The 17,495-nt window shown below is 44.5% G+C and overlaps 1 protein-coding gene across 1 annotated transcript in view; it reads right to left on the bottom strand.

Annotated features, from left to right (window-relative positions):
* Nucleotides 1-1,562: 1,562 nt before the first annotated feature.
* Nucleotides 1,563-17,495, bottom strand: part of smap1 (small ArfGAP 1) — a gene marked incomplete at both ends in the record, with an annotated part of 87,595 nt that continues 71,662 nt past the window's right edge. The window contains 3 exons of the mRNA XM_079229692.1: nt 1,563-1,685; nt 4,327-4,550; nt 8,050-8,245. Of these exons, the coding sequence (XP_079085818.1) occupies nt 1,563-1,685; nt 4,327-4,550; nt 8,050-8,245 (543 nt within the window). The remainder of the gene's footprint in view (nt 1,686-4,326; nt 4,551-8,049; nt 8,246-17,495) is intronic.

The following is a 17,495-nucleotide window of genomic DNA, read 5'->3' on the forward strand; positions in this document are numbered from 1 at the left end:
AGTGTAAATATGAATTTGTGGTTCCAAACCCTTTTTCAGCTTTTTACTCTTTTAAGTGAGAGAATGTCTTGGCAAACCATTTTATTAATTTGAGTATTTGTTTTTACACTGTGAATACTGCGTTATTACGCCATTCACAAAAAGGGCATTTTCAGTCAATTAGTGAGCTTTTGAGGTGGTGGTATTCTGCAGAAACATTGGATAGAGCCAGCCTAGCTGTTTCCCCTGCTTTAAATCTTGAAGCTAAGCTATGCTAACCGCCTTCCGGCAAAGAGACAATGTGATTGTCTGTGGTACCATCAACATTGGTAATCTTTTCATCTAAGTCGTTGGATGGGCTGATTCAGAGTAGTTCATAACAATGACAACCCTGTGGGTGGTGCAGTCATTTAACTATCTTGCAAATGTAGACCATAAATATATGTACGTTTCCTTCAAGTCTTTTTGCTTCTGTAGGAGGGAGGGGGTGATAAAGAAATAATCTTTTGCGGCTGTATCATCTGCGCCCCAACCATTAACCATTTGTTCCCTTCCTGATACAAATTCCAATATCTGAACTTAAGTATCAATCAGATACCAGCATGTTCTAAATATTGCCAAATTGCTGACATTTTGTTAGCTCCGGCTAACTTTACATCGTCACTAGCACCTGCCCGATCAGTACTGAGCATGTGCAACACTCAGACATGAGAAAGAAGCGAGATGGCTCACCAGATTATTTTTTTCCCCAGACGAGTGAGCAATCTCGCTTCCTCCTCATCTCGGTTGAGAGTTGCATACGTGCAGTACGGCTCAGTTAGAGAGTCATGCGGCGTGTTGTTGATGTTGTTCCTGTGTGGCGTAAATAAGCAGCTTCAAACCCTGTTTCAGCAATGCTACTGTAAAATCCACAGGAAGCTTTAAAGTAACCTGGACAACCTCACCTCAGGAACATCAAACAGGTCAAACCAAAATCAAAGTAACTGCTCTGAAAACAGTGGGAGGTTCACATCATAATCACATAAATACAGTACTGTTCAGACGACTATCTGCCCCACAGAGAGGGGTTACAATATACACAGCAGAGGGAGAGACCAACCACAAGATAGCCATATCTACTGTAGGAGTTGAAAGACTATTCACTAACTATCCTTCTGGTAAGGATACAATATTACTATAATAGACACTTGAAGTTGTCGGTCCAGAAACTTTCTTTTCTTGCAGATTCTGCTGTTTTTGTTTCGACAACAACAACAAAGAAAAGGAAGCTGAATGAAGGCGGGAAACAACAGCTGCCAGACTTTATTATTTCCCCCCCTCCATCCAGTATGATGTCATCTTGTCTTATTAATGGAATCATGGCAGGTAGTTTTCATTTTTTTATTTTTAAAGGCAGTCAAACTACCCTCTTTGTGCGTTCTTTATTCAGCGCTGGGTGGGGCAGGGGCGCATTTTTTGGCTGTTTTTGTTGCTATATGACTGCCCTCTGTTCTTTCTCTCTCTCTCTCTCTCTCTCTCTCTCTCTCTCTCTCTCTCCCCAACACCACACCCCCCAAAAACTCCTCCTTCGGACCTCCTTCTCGTCACTTCCACAGCTGAGTGCTGAGGGTCTGGCCGGAAGCCGGCGGGGGAGCCGCGGGCCAGCCGGCCGCAGGGGCCCCTGACTGGCCTCCACTCACAGCCATGCCTGACATCTGCTGGGTCATCTGAGTGAGAAAAGATGGGGGGAAGAGAGAGAGAGAGAGAGAGAGAGAGAGAGAGAGAGAGAGAGAGAGTCAGTGTTAGAATTCATCAGAGCTGAAATAGACGGCTATTCCCTCATCCAAGGGTGGGGTGGAGGGATTCACGACCTCTAGCTCGAATCCCATGCCTCCATCCTTCGCCTTTTACCTCTGCCTCCGCTCTTAAAGCCGATACCAACACACGCACGCACACACACACACACACACACACACACACACACACACACACACACACACACACACACACACACTTACTTCTCTGCTCGCCTTATCTATTATGAATGTGCTTTGGTGCAGCGCCACTCGTTTATCTGGTCATCTGAGAGCTGGTGGCTGAGTGTGTGCGCTGGTGTGTGTGTGTGAGTGTGTGTGTGTGTGTGTGTGTGTGTGTGGTTATGCACATGCGTCGTGCAACCGAGCGCTCGTTCATCAACTCCCCATTCCATTACGTCTCCCAGTGCAACACACGCACGTGCACATGCGCGCGCACGTACGCATGCAGGCGCGCACGCACACAGCACGTCGTATGATAAGGACTGGGTATGAGTGTGTGTGTGTGTGTTTGAGCAGCAGGTAACAGACTTCAGCGACGTGACAAATAAATGTCATTATAAAAGTACTAGCCTGCAAATGTTATATGGCTTGGGCTTTTATTGTGAAGGGCATGAACAGAGGGGGTGGATCTGGTCTGCGCCGCCTTTGTAAAAGTTGGAAGCAGTCACAGACTTTGCCATCTTGCAAAAGTTCAAAAGATTCGACCTTGATGGAATAAAATGCCATAGTTCTTTTGCGTTTGGAGCGCAGACTAACGGGACGTAGTCGTCGTGACGTCACCCATTGGTTTCTTGAGCCGTTTTTTGCCGCCGCCATTTTGGATTTTGGTCATCTAAACTGTGTTTTAGCAGGCGTCAAAAACGGTTGTGAATACTTTCACACAGAACTCAAATATTATTTAAAAATAGTTTGTAATGTACACCACACAACAACATAGAAGCTTCGTGGTCCAAAGACGGCAAAATATACCTTACAAAGGCAGCGCAGACCAGGTCCCTCCATTAAAACATTTCACAATAAAAGCCCTAGCTTAGGCTTTACAACAGTTTAGCTCAGACAGACTGCCAGACGCTGCTCTGGGTCAATAGGATCTTGGAGTTCTTCCTCTGCATTCATTGCAAACATTTTACTGAACGAGTGTTGAAACAGTCACAAATTCACATCACTGTCGATATGAATAGTTTTGATGCAAAATATTCAACGGCGAGTATTTAGCATTTTTGTGTCGCTGCTGGACCGATGGTTGACTGACCTCCCAGTTCTCCCAGTTCCAGCATGGAGAGATCATATCCGTTTCTTTCAACAGGGGATTCTTTTTAAACTAAAACCATAGTTGTTGTCATTTCGGCATTGATCAAAGGAGGCGTGAACCTGCTGCTTTCAATCAGACACTAAATGGAAATAAAGGTCAGGGAAGACATTCATTTCCATGCAAGGTGCAGCACACACTGTTAAAGATCTGATGTCATTCCTCCCTTGATGTTGTCCGACAGATAAGTTAAGTTAAAGCTAACTAGATATTTAAGTAGTCTGTGTCGGGCTTCATAATTAATGTCCTCTTCAATTAAGTCTCTAATTGGCAGGGCAGCTTCCATTTACGCCCCTTTGAGGAGGCTTTGTGATTTTGCGGCTGTATAAATGACTTGACACTAAATATTAAGAGAGTTTGGTTCATGAACTGAACAATAGGCAATCATGTTAAGATTGTGCTAGTAAAAACATATACACATGTTAAATATTTCATGAACGAGACCACATCCATACATTTAGGCAGAGTTAACGGGCTCATTCTTACTCTTTTAATTTCCTCTCATCAGTAAAACAAACAGAACCTATGGACGCCTTTCATGTTAGATTCAATGTTATAACCAGAGACTGCATATAAGAAGTGGACGTAGTTAAAGCAACGCACCCCATTGGTTTGAGCCGTTTTGAAGCCTCCAGTTCGGCATTTTGTCCATCGCCACATTCGATTTTTGCAACCAGTGGATGGAAATGACCATATTTGGAATGCGGAGGAGGGACTTAGATAGGTCGTATACAGCTCTGGTAGTAGCAGCGACCTGTCAATCACAAGGTAACCCCGCCCAAAAGCACACTCTGCTTTATGGTCTATTTGACTCTAAATGGACCATCATTTACTAAATGATCATCATAGTGTATTGAAGAAGACTTGAAACTAGAGACTGAGATGATAAACTCACGTTTATAATGTTTACTGAGGGAATAAATCAAGAGAGAAGAAGGGTAACTTTCTATACAACCAGAAGAGTCGCCCCCCTGATGGACAGGTAGACCCATAGTCTAGCGCCTGGTTATAAGTAGGCAACAATTATCAGAACAACTCTTTGACGGTTGGTGTGGAGGAAATAAGACGCTCTGTTTATGACATGTTTATGTGTGTTAATAGACACACAGTAAACACATTAATCATTAACGATTAATGTGCAGAGAAACTGCAGAGGAATTACAATCAGCCAGATGTTGAATTGAGTTTGTGATAAAACCAAATGACTTATCAATGATTACGTATCAATGCGTCCCGGGTTACCTGGCTCATGCCCCACTGCCCTTGCTGCTGCCCTTGCTGCATGCCGTACATGTTCTGGCCTTGGCTGGCTGGCATCCCGCCCTGCTGCTGCATGCCCATGTAGGCGCCGTTGGGCAGCGCCCCTCCGCCCATCATGGCGGTGGTGGGTGGGCCGGCTCCTGCCGCTCCCGGAGCAAAACCCTGCGAGGGGAACTGCATCTGAGGCTGGCCCACGTACATTCCTGCTGGGGCAAACACACCAACACACACGTTGAGAGTGTTAACTTTCCTACTGGTTGGCTTATTTTCAACTCAACACAACAGACCTGTGTTGAAATAAATAAACAGTTTTCCAGAATCCATTTTCGCTTCGATTCACTAGAATATGTCAGAAAATAATGAATTTAAAGAGTAAATACTCGCTCTTTAAAATCCAGAGATAACTACAGCTACTAACTATGTCTTGATATTGTACTACATTATATAAGACTGATGTCTTCGGTGTGTTGTAAAGTTTGTATCCTTAATAACTTAAAAACACAACTCAGTTGTCATACTATTTGTTTTTTCTTCTGCAATTTATTCACATTCTGTAATAATCTGCACAGTATTCTTCCTCGTTAGTGGTGGACTCCCTCGGGATTCAAATTTGGGTATTCACTGTAAACTATGCAGCATTATCTGATTAATAGAAGTCTCACAGTTTACTCTCTTAACGCAAACAGAACATTTCCTGCTGCTTCACATTAAAAGAGCAATACCTTTGGCACCACTGTTAACCCTTCATGGGACAAATTGAGGATCTGTGTTGTTAAAATGAACTTCAAACTTCAAAATCAACCGGGACTAAAATGTTAACGAGTGCACCTTTAAAGTCTAAGAACAAACATTAATGTGAAAATGAAAACATTAGACCGGACTTAAGAGGAAGGCTGCCAGACTGGGACCATTTTAACACACCGAAAAGGAGAACATCTTTTTTATTACTGCCTCTAATGATTCATCTGAATCCACAAGAACATCATATTTCATAAAAAACCCTCATCAGCACCGCATGAGACCATTGTAGGAATATGATAAGCGGCAAAATAAGGCACTTTTTTTACTGAGTGAGAGGACCTCAAGGAGTTGAAAACTTGTTTTAAAATGGAAACGATGTCCTCTGATGTCGGGCCGCTGTGTTGACTCAATGTACAGGATGTTAAGAGACGTCCAGCTGATGCTGAAATATGGCCTCTTTCAGCGCAATTCATATCTCCAAGTTTGAAAAATCCGCCACTGGTGCGGGTTCAAAGTGTAAATCAATAAAAGGATACATGGACTGTTTGTAGTACTTTGGAAGCTAATTAGCTGCACTTAGATCCACAGACATCCTGCAGAGGCCTCCATGCTCACGCTCATGCAGGCGCGGGACGCAATTACAAAAGAAAATCTGCTGCCTCCTGCTTTTTTTTTCTTCACCTTTCAGGAAATCGTGTACCGCTAACGCTCCCCCCCCCACATGCTCCCAAACACGGCCGGGTGGATGCACATGGTAGCATGCGTACGTACAAACAGCCGCCTACAGTCGTCAGTCTTTAGACACAACAGCTGTAAGACGAGCGTGAATCTGCTCTGTTTGTGCTGCTGACCTTTCATCTGCCTTTCACTCTCCTCCATTTCTATGATGCATCTTTTCCTCTGATGGATGTGTGTGTGTGTGTGTGTGTGTGTGTAGGTGTGTGTGTGTGTGTGTGTGTGTGTGTGTGTGTGTGTGTGTGTGTGTGTGTGTGTGTGTGTGTGTGCGGGTGCAAACACCCACGTCGGAGTGCGCGTCTTGTGCTTATCTGACTATATCTCTGTTTATTTTGTACCTCTGTTCATGAGATGGGTGTGTGGTGTTTGTTTCCTCTCTACGTTTTAGGACACATGTGGTTCAACCTGCCGGTCCTTGAATTCAAAATAGATGGTAGCTGTTGAGGGTTCTCGACCTGTACTGCTCTCTTTCATTATGAACAAATAGAGTTTGTATTCCACGTAACTGGCTTCAGACCTGGAGGGCGGGGCCCGAGGGGACAGGTGTAGGAAAGAAGAAAAAATACCTGTATCAGCTATATAAATATCAATTTTTTTCCCTCCAATCTTTGCTTGTCCAGACCAGTTAGTTACCATTTACAAATTGTTAACCTATGTTACCTATAACAAAGGTACAAGTGTTCTACGTTTTCGCTCCGTGAAACACAATGTGTGTCCGTAAAGATGCGGACAGACTGAATTCTTTGCACATTATTTGCACAAATGTGACCGCTGGAGGGATTTAGACTACGCAGCCTTAGTTTGACAGTTCAGCCACTGGAAGACCTCAAAACTCAACCCCCGCTACTCCACTTATTGCTGCCATGTCTGAAACGGAGACGTAGAGCCTCGAGATAACACAGAACATCGCTCAGGTTGCAACATTTCCAACACATTTCCTTTGACTTTATGTGGAATGGCGCTGCCTTTAAACCTGCCTTAAATGACTTGTTTGGCCACTTTGGGGGCAGCGCAACACGCTATAAACTGACATTTTATCCTATTATAAAGTGGCTACGGCAAACGTGGTGGACTTGTGTTGGTCGCTACTAGTGATGTAGTGATGTCTAGTGATGTCTCTTTGACGTGAACGAGCCGGCTCCTGATGGGAGCCGCTTTTTTTTTTCCTCTCTCTCTCTCAAGCCGCATTTAATTGGTCAACATGTGTGGCGTCGTCTCTGTGCATGCGCTGAGCAGAGGGGGGAGGGGCGGGAGTTACACACACACACACACACACACACACAGCAAGCACACGACCAGGAGGGAGGGGCCCACGCCTCACTCATGTGATGCACGGAGACTGTGCATTGTAGCAGCTTCAGTCCCTCAGAGAGAAGCTTCTCCAAAACAGGGCAGATCATTACGGAGAAGAAACAGGATCAGCCCTCAAGGCTGAGGCACCTGGTGTTTCTCAATGTAAACCTTCAATGAAGGACAAAACTCTGGGTGCTGATTTTTTTTTTTATATTTTGTTGTGTGATTCTGTAAGCTTCTGTATGTTGTTTCACTTTAAATGTGTTAGTTAAGTTATTTGTAAATAGTTAAACGTTTGTTTTTGCGCTTTCAATTTTTTTTTATCACTCTTAGAGTGTATAAATAAAAGCATTAAGAGTATTTATATAATAAACATTTGTTATAGTGCATGTTTTTTTTTACATTAGTAATTCATATTGCGCATAATTTTACATTATTTTTGGTAATAAATTCATTTAAACACCAAAAAATCTGAAGAGCCATTTGGGAGCCGAAAGAGCCGGCTCTTTTTAGTGAGCTCTAAAAAGAGCCGGAATTCCCATCACTAGTCGCTACCGACACAGATCGCGAACGCTTCTACCATGAAAAGTGAACTAAAACATTCAAATAAAACCAAACGCTGGTAAAATGCTACCTCGTGTTTGTGGCCCACTGTCGCAAGCTTTGGTTGAGCAACAGTGGACATTATTTTACCCATAAGCCTTTGCGTGTAGGGGTTATTTCCTGTAGTTGAACAGATTAAAAGGAGCACACATTGAGATAAAATGCAGCAAATCCAAATCAGTTTTGTGTGAACCCCTCAGTTCCACGTAGAGGCCGGATGAGACGTTTCGGCTCAACTGACTGAACGTCGACGACAAAGGATTTATGTGTGTGTGTGTGTGTGTGTGTGTGTGTGTGTGTGTGTGTGTGTCTGTGTGTGTGTGTGTGTCACACCTTGTCCCGGAGCAGGCTGCTGCTGGCTCTGCGGCTGACTGGCCACTGAGCTGCTGGCGTACAGAGACAGGATGGAGTCCTTGGAAAGAAGCTTCTTCTTCTCCTCCGCCTTGGTGGTGGTGGTGGTGGAGGTGGAGGAGGAGGCAGAGGAGGAGGTGGAGGGGTCCGCCTGCGCAGGAGCTGCACCGCAGCCGGACTGTTGAGGAGACAGGGTGGGTGGGTGGGCATGAAATATGTATAGTTTCCCCCAAACATATTCTCTAGCTCAGAGTGTAGAGCCTACTTGCTCTTGTCACCTTACACATGGATCTATAATACAGTGCAGAGTAGTCGGGCTGGGTCATGTTTCTATCGTCCAAAAAAAACTTCCCAATCCCTGAGAGAATAATCCAGAAAGAAAGTGTGGCTGGAGCCTTTCTTTACCTGATTAGCATTTATAAAAGGTTAGTTTTACACATAACTTTATGATTAATTCTTTCAGTGTCGTATGTTTTCTCATTCCCTTCCATTTTCATTGGCTGCTGAGCCTCGTTACAAAAGCAACCCTTTCTTCATTTGTACGCTGTTTCTTGATAAATTCAGCGTGACGTACAATTAAACAGCACTAATTCTATATTCCATCATCATATTCACAGGTGTCCACAAAGCCCATCAGAAACGCCTCTTTCTGTGTGGCAGGTCTGTCCGGTCCTGCTTTCTCACTTTCGGTCTATGGTGGAAACCATAGACCGTATGTAAAGAATGTAAAACATGGCCGTAGTCATCGTCATGTCACCCATTGGTTTGTGGATTCATATTTTGCAGCCTCGAGATCTGCAATTTGGTCTTGGATTACGGCTGTAATTTGGCTTTTATGCAACCAATGAACAGAAGTGATCAATAACGTACAATAGTATACAGCTCTGGTAGCGACCTGTCAATCACAATAAGCCCGCCCTAAAGCCAACACCGCTTTATGGATGAATGAACATCATGCTGTATTGAAGAAGACTTGGAACTAGAGATTGAGACGTAAACTCATGTTTACAATGTTTACTGAGGGAATACATCAAGAGAGAAGTAGAGGAATTTTCTCATAGACTTCTATACATTCCCCCTGCTGGTCAGCAGAGAGAATGAAAGTATAAGACACTTCCGCATTGGCGTCACTCTTCAGAACCGGAAGTTGCCGCATGGTGGGAGCCATGCTGGAACCGTGCCGTGGACATGGGATGTTCAGTACACTGCAACCTACAGCTTGGGAGAATATCTCATTGCCACGAAGAAAAATCACGCACGGAAAATAAAAGATCCAAAGGTTGTCCGTGCGGAAAGCATAACCGAGACGCAACGCAGACAAAGTGCGCACACAGACTGGGAGTATATTAAACTCAGACATAAAGGAGACAAAAGATCAAACAAGACAGTAGAAATAGGAGAGAGGCGACAAGATCAAAAATAAAAGAGGAGGAGAGCAAGAGCTGAATGAAAGGATGGGAGAGAAAAGAAAAACAGAGGAGACAAGAGAGGAGAAGCATTGTCACTGTAAGTGAGACAGATGACATTAATTAGGCTGCTGCAAAGAGAGGTAGGCATGAACACACACACACACACACACACACCTTTGAAAAATGTTTTTTTTAAACCTTTCAGGCACACAACCATTATGTCGAATGGATGGAGCTGCCAGAAAAGTAACACCTGCTTAAGAGCTATGTACAGGTGTGTGTGTGTGTGTGTGTGTGTGTGTGTGTGTGTGTGTGTGTGTGTGTGTGTGTGTGTGTGTGTGTGTGTGTGTGTGTGTGTGTGTGTGTGTGTGTGTGTGTGTGTGGAACAGAGAATGAAGGGAGAAAAGGGAAGGCGATAGTCAACTGGACCTCCCTCTCTCCCTCTCACACATAAACACTGACTTCTCTTAGTCTCACACACACACACACACACACACACACACACACACACACACACACACACACACACACACACACACACACACACACACACAGCTTTGGGAGTGTGTTGTGCTCAACTGTTTAGCAGGCAGTGCTGCTCCCCTCCGTCTCTCTCTGCTGACTTCCTTTGACTGGAGGAGGGAGGGAAGGGAGGAGAGGGAGGAGGTATGGGAGCAGATAGCGGGAGGAGTAAGAAGATGGAGAGGAGGGAAGAATGGAGGAGAAAACAGGAGGGGTGGGGTGAGGAAGCAAGTCAAGAAAAGGTGAGAGAGGATGGGAGAAAGAGAAGGGGGAGGACAGAACAAGTGAAAAATAAAGGAGAGATTGAAGGAAATGGAGGGCAAGTGGAGCGGAAAGGATGAAGGGAGGAAAGATAACTACACCAACACATTCACTCACTCCCTTTTCTCTCAAGTGAAGCCAGTTAAGGTGAGTCGGGTGTTGACGGAGGCAGGGTGGAGCCTCCTTCCTATTAATAGCCGCAGCACATTAGCATGATAGCGGCTCCTGATTATAGGGGCGCATGGGAGGTGAGAGCAGGCAGCAGACTGTCCTCACCTGATCCGTCTGCCTGTCTGAGAGAGACATAACATGAAGGGGAGGGAGAAGCCTCTTTGCTGCTAAACTCGTTCCCAAAAGGTGAAATAAATAAGAAAAGAAAAAAATCACATTTAACAGACTTTAAAACCCCCAAAACTGCGGTGATCGCTAGCTAACTGTGGAGCCTTCAATACACGTGAAGGCAGTGGTACCCAAACTGAGCGGGACATGACCAGAGTGAAACATGAGAAGTCTGTCCAAAATGTAAATGTTATCCAATTAGAAATTTGGGTTAAATTGGCATACTTAGCATATCAATTCTTGAGTTATGTCCAGTTTTTGGTGAAGTCACAGTAAAGTCACAGAATCAGTTCCTCCTCACGTCCAGGTGGAATGTTTGTGCCAAACAAAGACATTTCTTCCAGGTGTTCCTGAGAAATCGCCTTTAGGAGAGTGGGAAAGATGGATGAACGGACGGCAAACCCGAAAACATAATGCCTGTGGCCACGACTGGCATTAAAAGGTTCATTTGCGAAGATGAAAAAAAGAGCAGTACTCACAAAGAGACCACTGGGAGACAACCTGTATATTGATTCATTATATACTGTATTACTACATTACATTAATGTGGCCTCGTACTTAAAATGAAGGCCTCTTTGACAACCGTCTGCGACTGCCAGACCCTCCAGGAGTCTGAGCTCAGCTTGCCTTGAAAAGAGCAGCGAGGCAGTCCTTACCTCAGTCTAACCTCCCCTCTAGAGGGAAGAGAACTTAAAGCGGAGTCTGTGTCATGTGCATCTAAACCCCTTTTCTTGTGTCTGTCTCCGTCACACAACACACCCGCATAGTGTGCGATGCGTTGCGGGATCCTAGCAGCACACTGTGGAGAAGAAAGCCTCTTCCACAAGGCACCATTCTTCTCAACCAGTGTTGGTGCTGGTGGGTGCATTACCACTCCGACAGCATTTTCCTCACTGCTGCTATTCATAGACCTCTACAGACACACACACACACACACACACACACACACACCAACTTTTTTCTATATGGTTTTCCATCACTGCTTGAAATACTCATAAACTCCCCTCTGATAGACCATCTGTGGCTTTAAAACCCCACTAGGCTGTGAGGGTGTGTGCGTGTGTGTGTGTGTGTGTGTGTGTGTGTGTGTGTGTGTGTGTGTGTGTGTGTGTGTGTGTGTGCGTGTGCGTGTGTGTGTGTGTGTGCTGAAGGATTTGGGCTAATTTACTGAAAACTAAAGCAAAGCTGGCCTTGGTAATCTGAATTCAAGGAAGAGAGTGGCAGTAAAGAAGCGGACGGAAAGACAACATGAAAGGAAGAGCGAGTACAAGAAGTCTGAGGTCAGCTCATTACCTCATCCCTCTGTCTGTTGACTTTTTCTTCTGCTCTTGGCACACTGCCCTCCCTCTCACTCCTCATCTCTTCTTCGGGAATCAACTGCATTTCCTTCTTTTTCTTTTCCTGCCTCATCTGTCTCAAAGTCACGTCTTGTTCCCTTCACCCTTCTTCTCTCTTTCCCTCCACTTAGCCCTCAAACACAACCCTCTACTTGAATCGGATGCTCGTGTTAACACAACACAAGCCGTTTGGCATGGGGACGCTTTGCTCGGTGTTGGTCGGATGAGTTTCGTTCACGCGTCATGCGTCTCATAAAACCTGGAGATTTGGTACAGCCTAGATCAGGGGTGTCAAACTCATGTTAGTGAAGGGGCCACATGCTGCCTGTTTTGATCTCAAGTGGGCCGGACCAGTAAAATCATAGCATAATAACGCATACATAACGACAATATTTATCTATGTTTAAATCATTGGTGACCTGCCTGGGCTCGCTTTGTGACGCCACCGTCATGACAAAACCTCATCAACGCCACGAATGAATACGGCCAGTTGAGCAATATGTCTAGAAACGTCTGTCCCCCAATTCATTGCGACGGTGGCTCAATGGTTAACATGCCCGTCTTTCAATCAGAGGATCAGTGTTTCCAGCCCCGGCTCAGGTAGTTTAAGGGCCGTATGTTTGACACCCCTGCCCTAGATGTTTAGGATACCCCTGCTTGATAAAAACACTACTCATACTGTTAAAGACAGTTATATGAGAGAGATGCAACATAAACTGCGAAATCAGTGTTTTTAAATTCTGACAATGGATTAAATTACTACATTTAGTGACGAACCCGCAGAGAATCATCTCCCCACTTTGCTCTTTCAGCTCTAGTGAACGTTTGAGCATCTTTAAAAAGGCATAATGAGATTTTCCTAAACAAGAATAAGCGGTATGCCTCCCGCAGCCAGTTCCATGCATGTCCCGCTGAAATGTCACCACTTGTGAAATTGTCTTAAATAGCATATCAATTCCTGAGTTATGGCCAAAACGGTTTTGTGAGGTAACCTTTGACCACAAAATCATATTCCTTAATACTTGATTTCAGGAGAACGCTTGCACCAAATTTGAAGAAATTCCGTTGAGGTGTTCCGTACATGTCGCGTGAGCAAGAATGGGTCGAACGTGAGGTCACAGTGACCAAAAGGCAATGAGTTCAGTTTGTGGACATTTGTGCTAAATTGGAGGAAATTCCCTTTCAGCATTCCTGAGATATCGCGTTCACAAGAGCGGACGGACCTGTATCTGCAGAGGCGCTGCCCTCCGTTTAGATTTTTTAATTTTGCTTCTGGGCATCAAACTCATAAAAACTTTTGTACGGCTTTGAAAATTGCAGACAAGTCAAAGCGCCAGGTGGACAGAGCAAGTTCCAAAACGTCCACGAGAGAGGGGTTGACTTTCACTGGTGATCACAAGTCAGGCGGTCCAACTAAGGAGCCGCATCCAACCAATCCTCCTCCTGCTATTGCGCTCAGTGTATGTATTTTTTGGCCCGTTACTGTTTTGGTTCGGCCTTATCAACCCTGTTTTTATCTGCAGCTAAATAAAGCCCTAGAACCTGGAGATCCAAAGAGCCAGATAATTGGAGGAGAACAAAACAGAGATAGAAAGAGATTTCCACAAATAAGTGGCCACAAATAAAACAACAACCGTTAAATAGAGTGGAAATGTGGTTGATCTAATGTAAGAAACTGGTAAACAAACCCTAAGCTCTTGTGTGTTTCCTGGGAAAAGCTCTCCTTCCCTCTCCAGCAGTGATTTCTTTCAAATTAGCATAGTTTTAGTTTAGACATGCTTTGTTTCAGGTGGGCTGCCAGCTTCAAATGGCTTTGTATGTTGGATGAAAAGAGCGTTCTGTCTGTGACTGCAAGTCCATACGTCTTGCAATAGATGAAAATGAAACATCTTTCCAGCATTTGCTGCACTGTCCACTAAGGAACTTTGATTTTCCCCCCGCAATTTGGCACTAGAGTTGTTTTTCAACACTCAGGAGAACGGTCTGGTCGCCCTAGTAATAGAGACAATTATGGCTACAGCATCGTACTGATCGGGTCAATATATAGTACGAGCTGAACTGTGAACATATGACTAACATTTGAATAAAATACAACAATAGTCATTGGGGGTTGACAACAACTGAGGAACAGATTTCCTAAGAAAATGGCTTTGCACAAAAGTGAGGTGAGAATTTTCCTTCTCACCTCACGAGTAATCACGTGTTTTAGCGCCTGGTTTATTAAGAAAGCAGCTCATTACGCAGTCAGTCAGTCATAAGGTAGACTGTGTTAAGATGCAATGTTAAAATAATAGCCTTATTACTGATGCATGTTTCCTTTCATCGCCACAATCTTCCTCGCAGCTTGTGTAAATCCCACCTGCTCCTTTTCAGAGGCGGATCATTTCCTCCACAAAACTGACAATTGCAAATTGATTGCCTTTCATTTACTCACACTCAACCTGTACTGACACATCTCCTGTTATTTGCACAGCCCGCCCTTAAATGCACATGTAATGAGGAGGAATAGAACTGAATTTCCCTTCTCAAATCGACATCGGCAGGATGGTCGGAGCAGCGGCCATTTTGATGTGTACTGCTGCCATTGCAACTATCATAGCGGGCTTTTCCATATAAACTAAACCCACTTCCAGCTAGTCACAGACTCACTGAGGTGAGGTTTGGTTGGAACCAGTATAGCCGTAAACCATGGTGGAATTAGCAAGCTAGTTAACTAGCCATTTGCTAGCTAACTAGCCATCTGCTAGTTAGTGGCCAGCTGGCTAGCACCGGGTCTAGAGTCTCACTCCCCCGCCGATCTGGAGGACAAGCTACGTAGCTAGCTGGCAGCCATCTCTCTCTTTCCTTTGAGCTCGACTGACGCGTGTACTCTCCAGAACCACTAACAACAATAATTGTCTTGTGTTATTAGTCGAATGACCAAAAAGGTTCATTTCTATGAGAGAGATGCACCAAAATGCCAAGTAAACTGCAGAGCCTCAGTGAATCTGGCCCTGAGGGAAACTTCTTAATGATTGCTCACAAACTGTGTGGGAGGGGAGGGGACACACAGGATTGTTCATGGCTGGCGGTGGTCATTCAAGCCAACGCTTCGGCTGTGTGTGCACCTTTGCACTCAGTCTCCTGGGGCTGGTGGGACTTCATGCTCCGCGTCTTGTGGGTCCCTGCCCTCACCCTCCAACTTCACTTATTCCTTCATTCCTCTCCTGACCTGCTCTCCGCCCTCTCGTCCCTTTTCCCCCCATCAGTCTACTGCTTTGAACATTTTTCCCTCCCCTAACTTGTCCTTCTGCACCTCGTCTCTTCCCTCACTCTTGCTCCCATCTTACCTCCTTCTTTTTTCCCGCCCTCCAAAAATATATATAGAGATATAGATATTTTCGTTTTCTTGGTTTTTCCTCACTCATTGTGCAGCGAAAGAGTGATAGAGGACAAGACATAGAGAAAGTGTGTGTGTGAAAGAGAGAGAGGGGAGGGGGGGGTAACACAAATCCTCCCCCTCCTACAAGGCTGTAATCGTATTTTCGTAATTGACGTATTCGCAGAAAGACGAGCGCTCCCCTGAAGCCGGTTAATAGCTGCATGAATCAGCAGGCTTCCCCGTTCTACACGCACCCAGCTAATCACAGCTGTAAAGCAATATCCGCCTGCTGAATCCTAAATTCAGCCCTCTGCATGTGCATGTGTGTGCGTGTGTGTGTGTGTGTGTGTGTGTGTGTGTACTGCTTGCATGTATGGGAGGGGAAAGGTTGGCGCCACAGGTAAGTTCATGGAGGTTCCAGAAGTAAGGGGTCAGAACATACACTCATTCTACAGCGGAGAGTTTGGTGCCGACGGCGAATCCCACAGGAAAAGGTCACCCCGATCCAACTGTCTTCCTCTGGGAAGCAGAAACTGTAGATGCCAAGTTTGTCAGACACACAATCACACGTTAACCTTCCCACCAAGGCAGAGGAGATTATGATCCACACCACTGCGAGGTAACGGCCTTTTCCCTTTTAAATGCTGCTGGATATGTCAGTGCAAGTTTCCATGCTCCGCTGGACATGGGCCAGCCGAAGACCGGCAACATGACCCCCGGGGCAAAAACAACCGCTGAACTTTGGCGGAGTTTGAGGTCAACATGCGAGAAAAGTCTTCCGACATGCAACAAGTCCCGGCTGTGGGAGCTGCAGCAAAAAGCCCCCCTCTTTTTGCTTCTTCTCCTGACTGTGGCAGAAACAAAGTGTACTCTTTGACATTCAAATATTACTTTCTACAAGACGGACAGTGCTGCCGCAGGCGGCGGGCCATGTGAGAGCAGCCTGTCTGCTACCAAGCAGCACTGTGGACCAATCTGTCCTTGCAGTGTATGAAGTGCAGCGCGGCAGTCCAAGGCTGAAACAGATAGCACAACTCTACTGCAGATATAAATAATAGCATATACGTTTTTAAACTTCTCTGTTCTAGCCTGCATCACTACACAGGCCTCTCCGTGGATCCTGTGTGATGCACAGAGGTACTTGTCCTTTATTACCATGCTACTTCCATGAATACATTTGAGTGAAAATATATTGAGCTTGTACATCTATTTGACAGCTATAATTAATAGTTTGTACATAAGAACATTGTCATAACCTCGAAAATACATAGGATTAAACCAGCGATTGTTTAATAAGTTAAAGGACAAGTACGTCACAGTTAAAATACTTTGATACAATTAAAAGTCCTGCATGTAAAACAAGTGCAGAAGTATTATCAGCAACTGAACTGAAACAAAAGTATCTATGATCTCTTCAAAGCCACAAGACTCCATTGCCCAAACAGATAAGTTAGGTTCAACTTTAAGTTCAGTTTAAAATATAAAAAATATAGAGTACACTTAATCTGACATTTATTTATTTTAGGTGTCTAAAATAGGTTTTGCTGTGGCTCCTCATCCACAGCAGTACATTGCTTTTCTCCTGTCTGCTTTTCCAAACTTGCTACTTTACAGCTCCCACTAGCACTGCTGAATAATTGGTGCACTTTTGGGGGGTAACAAGTTGGCAGTAGGGTGGATAGATTTTTCACGAACCCCTGCTGTGCAGCACAATAGAAAAAACTATTAGCCTCCAAAATGTTTCAAAGGACAGCATGCATTGCATTCTGCAGCTCATGGTAGGTGTGGGATTCCAGTCCTATCTCTTTGTCCAGCACAATCAAAAACATAACTTAATCTTTTTTTTTTTAGCTCTGCACCTTGATAACCTCAAGTGCAAGAGGAACGTTACTGACTTTTATAGTCAGTATATTCAATTAGTGGAGAATCTTAACCATTTCAATGATGTTGTTGTATAACTAATTGTATGCAAGTGCACCTTACTTTAATAAAAAAAAAGTATTTTTACTGGAAATTCCCAAAAGAAAAGAATAAATTCCCTGTTTTCCCTTGGCGCCGTACACCAGCATGGTGTCCAGTGTGAGGGAATTTAAGCACATTTATTGTGAGCATAAATCTAGGTTCATAAAGGACTCATGTGATTGTACATACCTAACGTTGATTAATGAGGCCCCAGTTAAGAGGGGAGGAAGAGGACAT

Source organism: Taurulus bubalis (genome assembly GCF_910589615.1).
Source record: "Taurulus bubalis genome assembly, chromosome: 14".
In the NCBI taxonomy this organism is placed as follows: Eukaryota; Metazoa; Chordata; class Actinopteri; order Perciformes; family Cottidae; genus Taurulus; species Taurulus bubalis.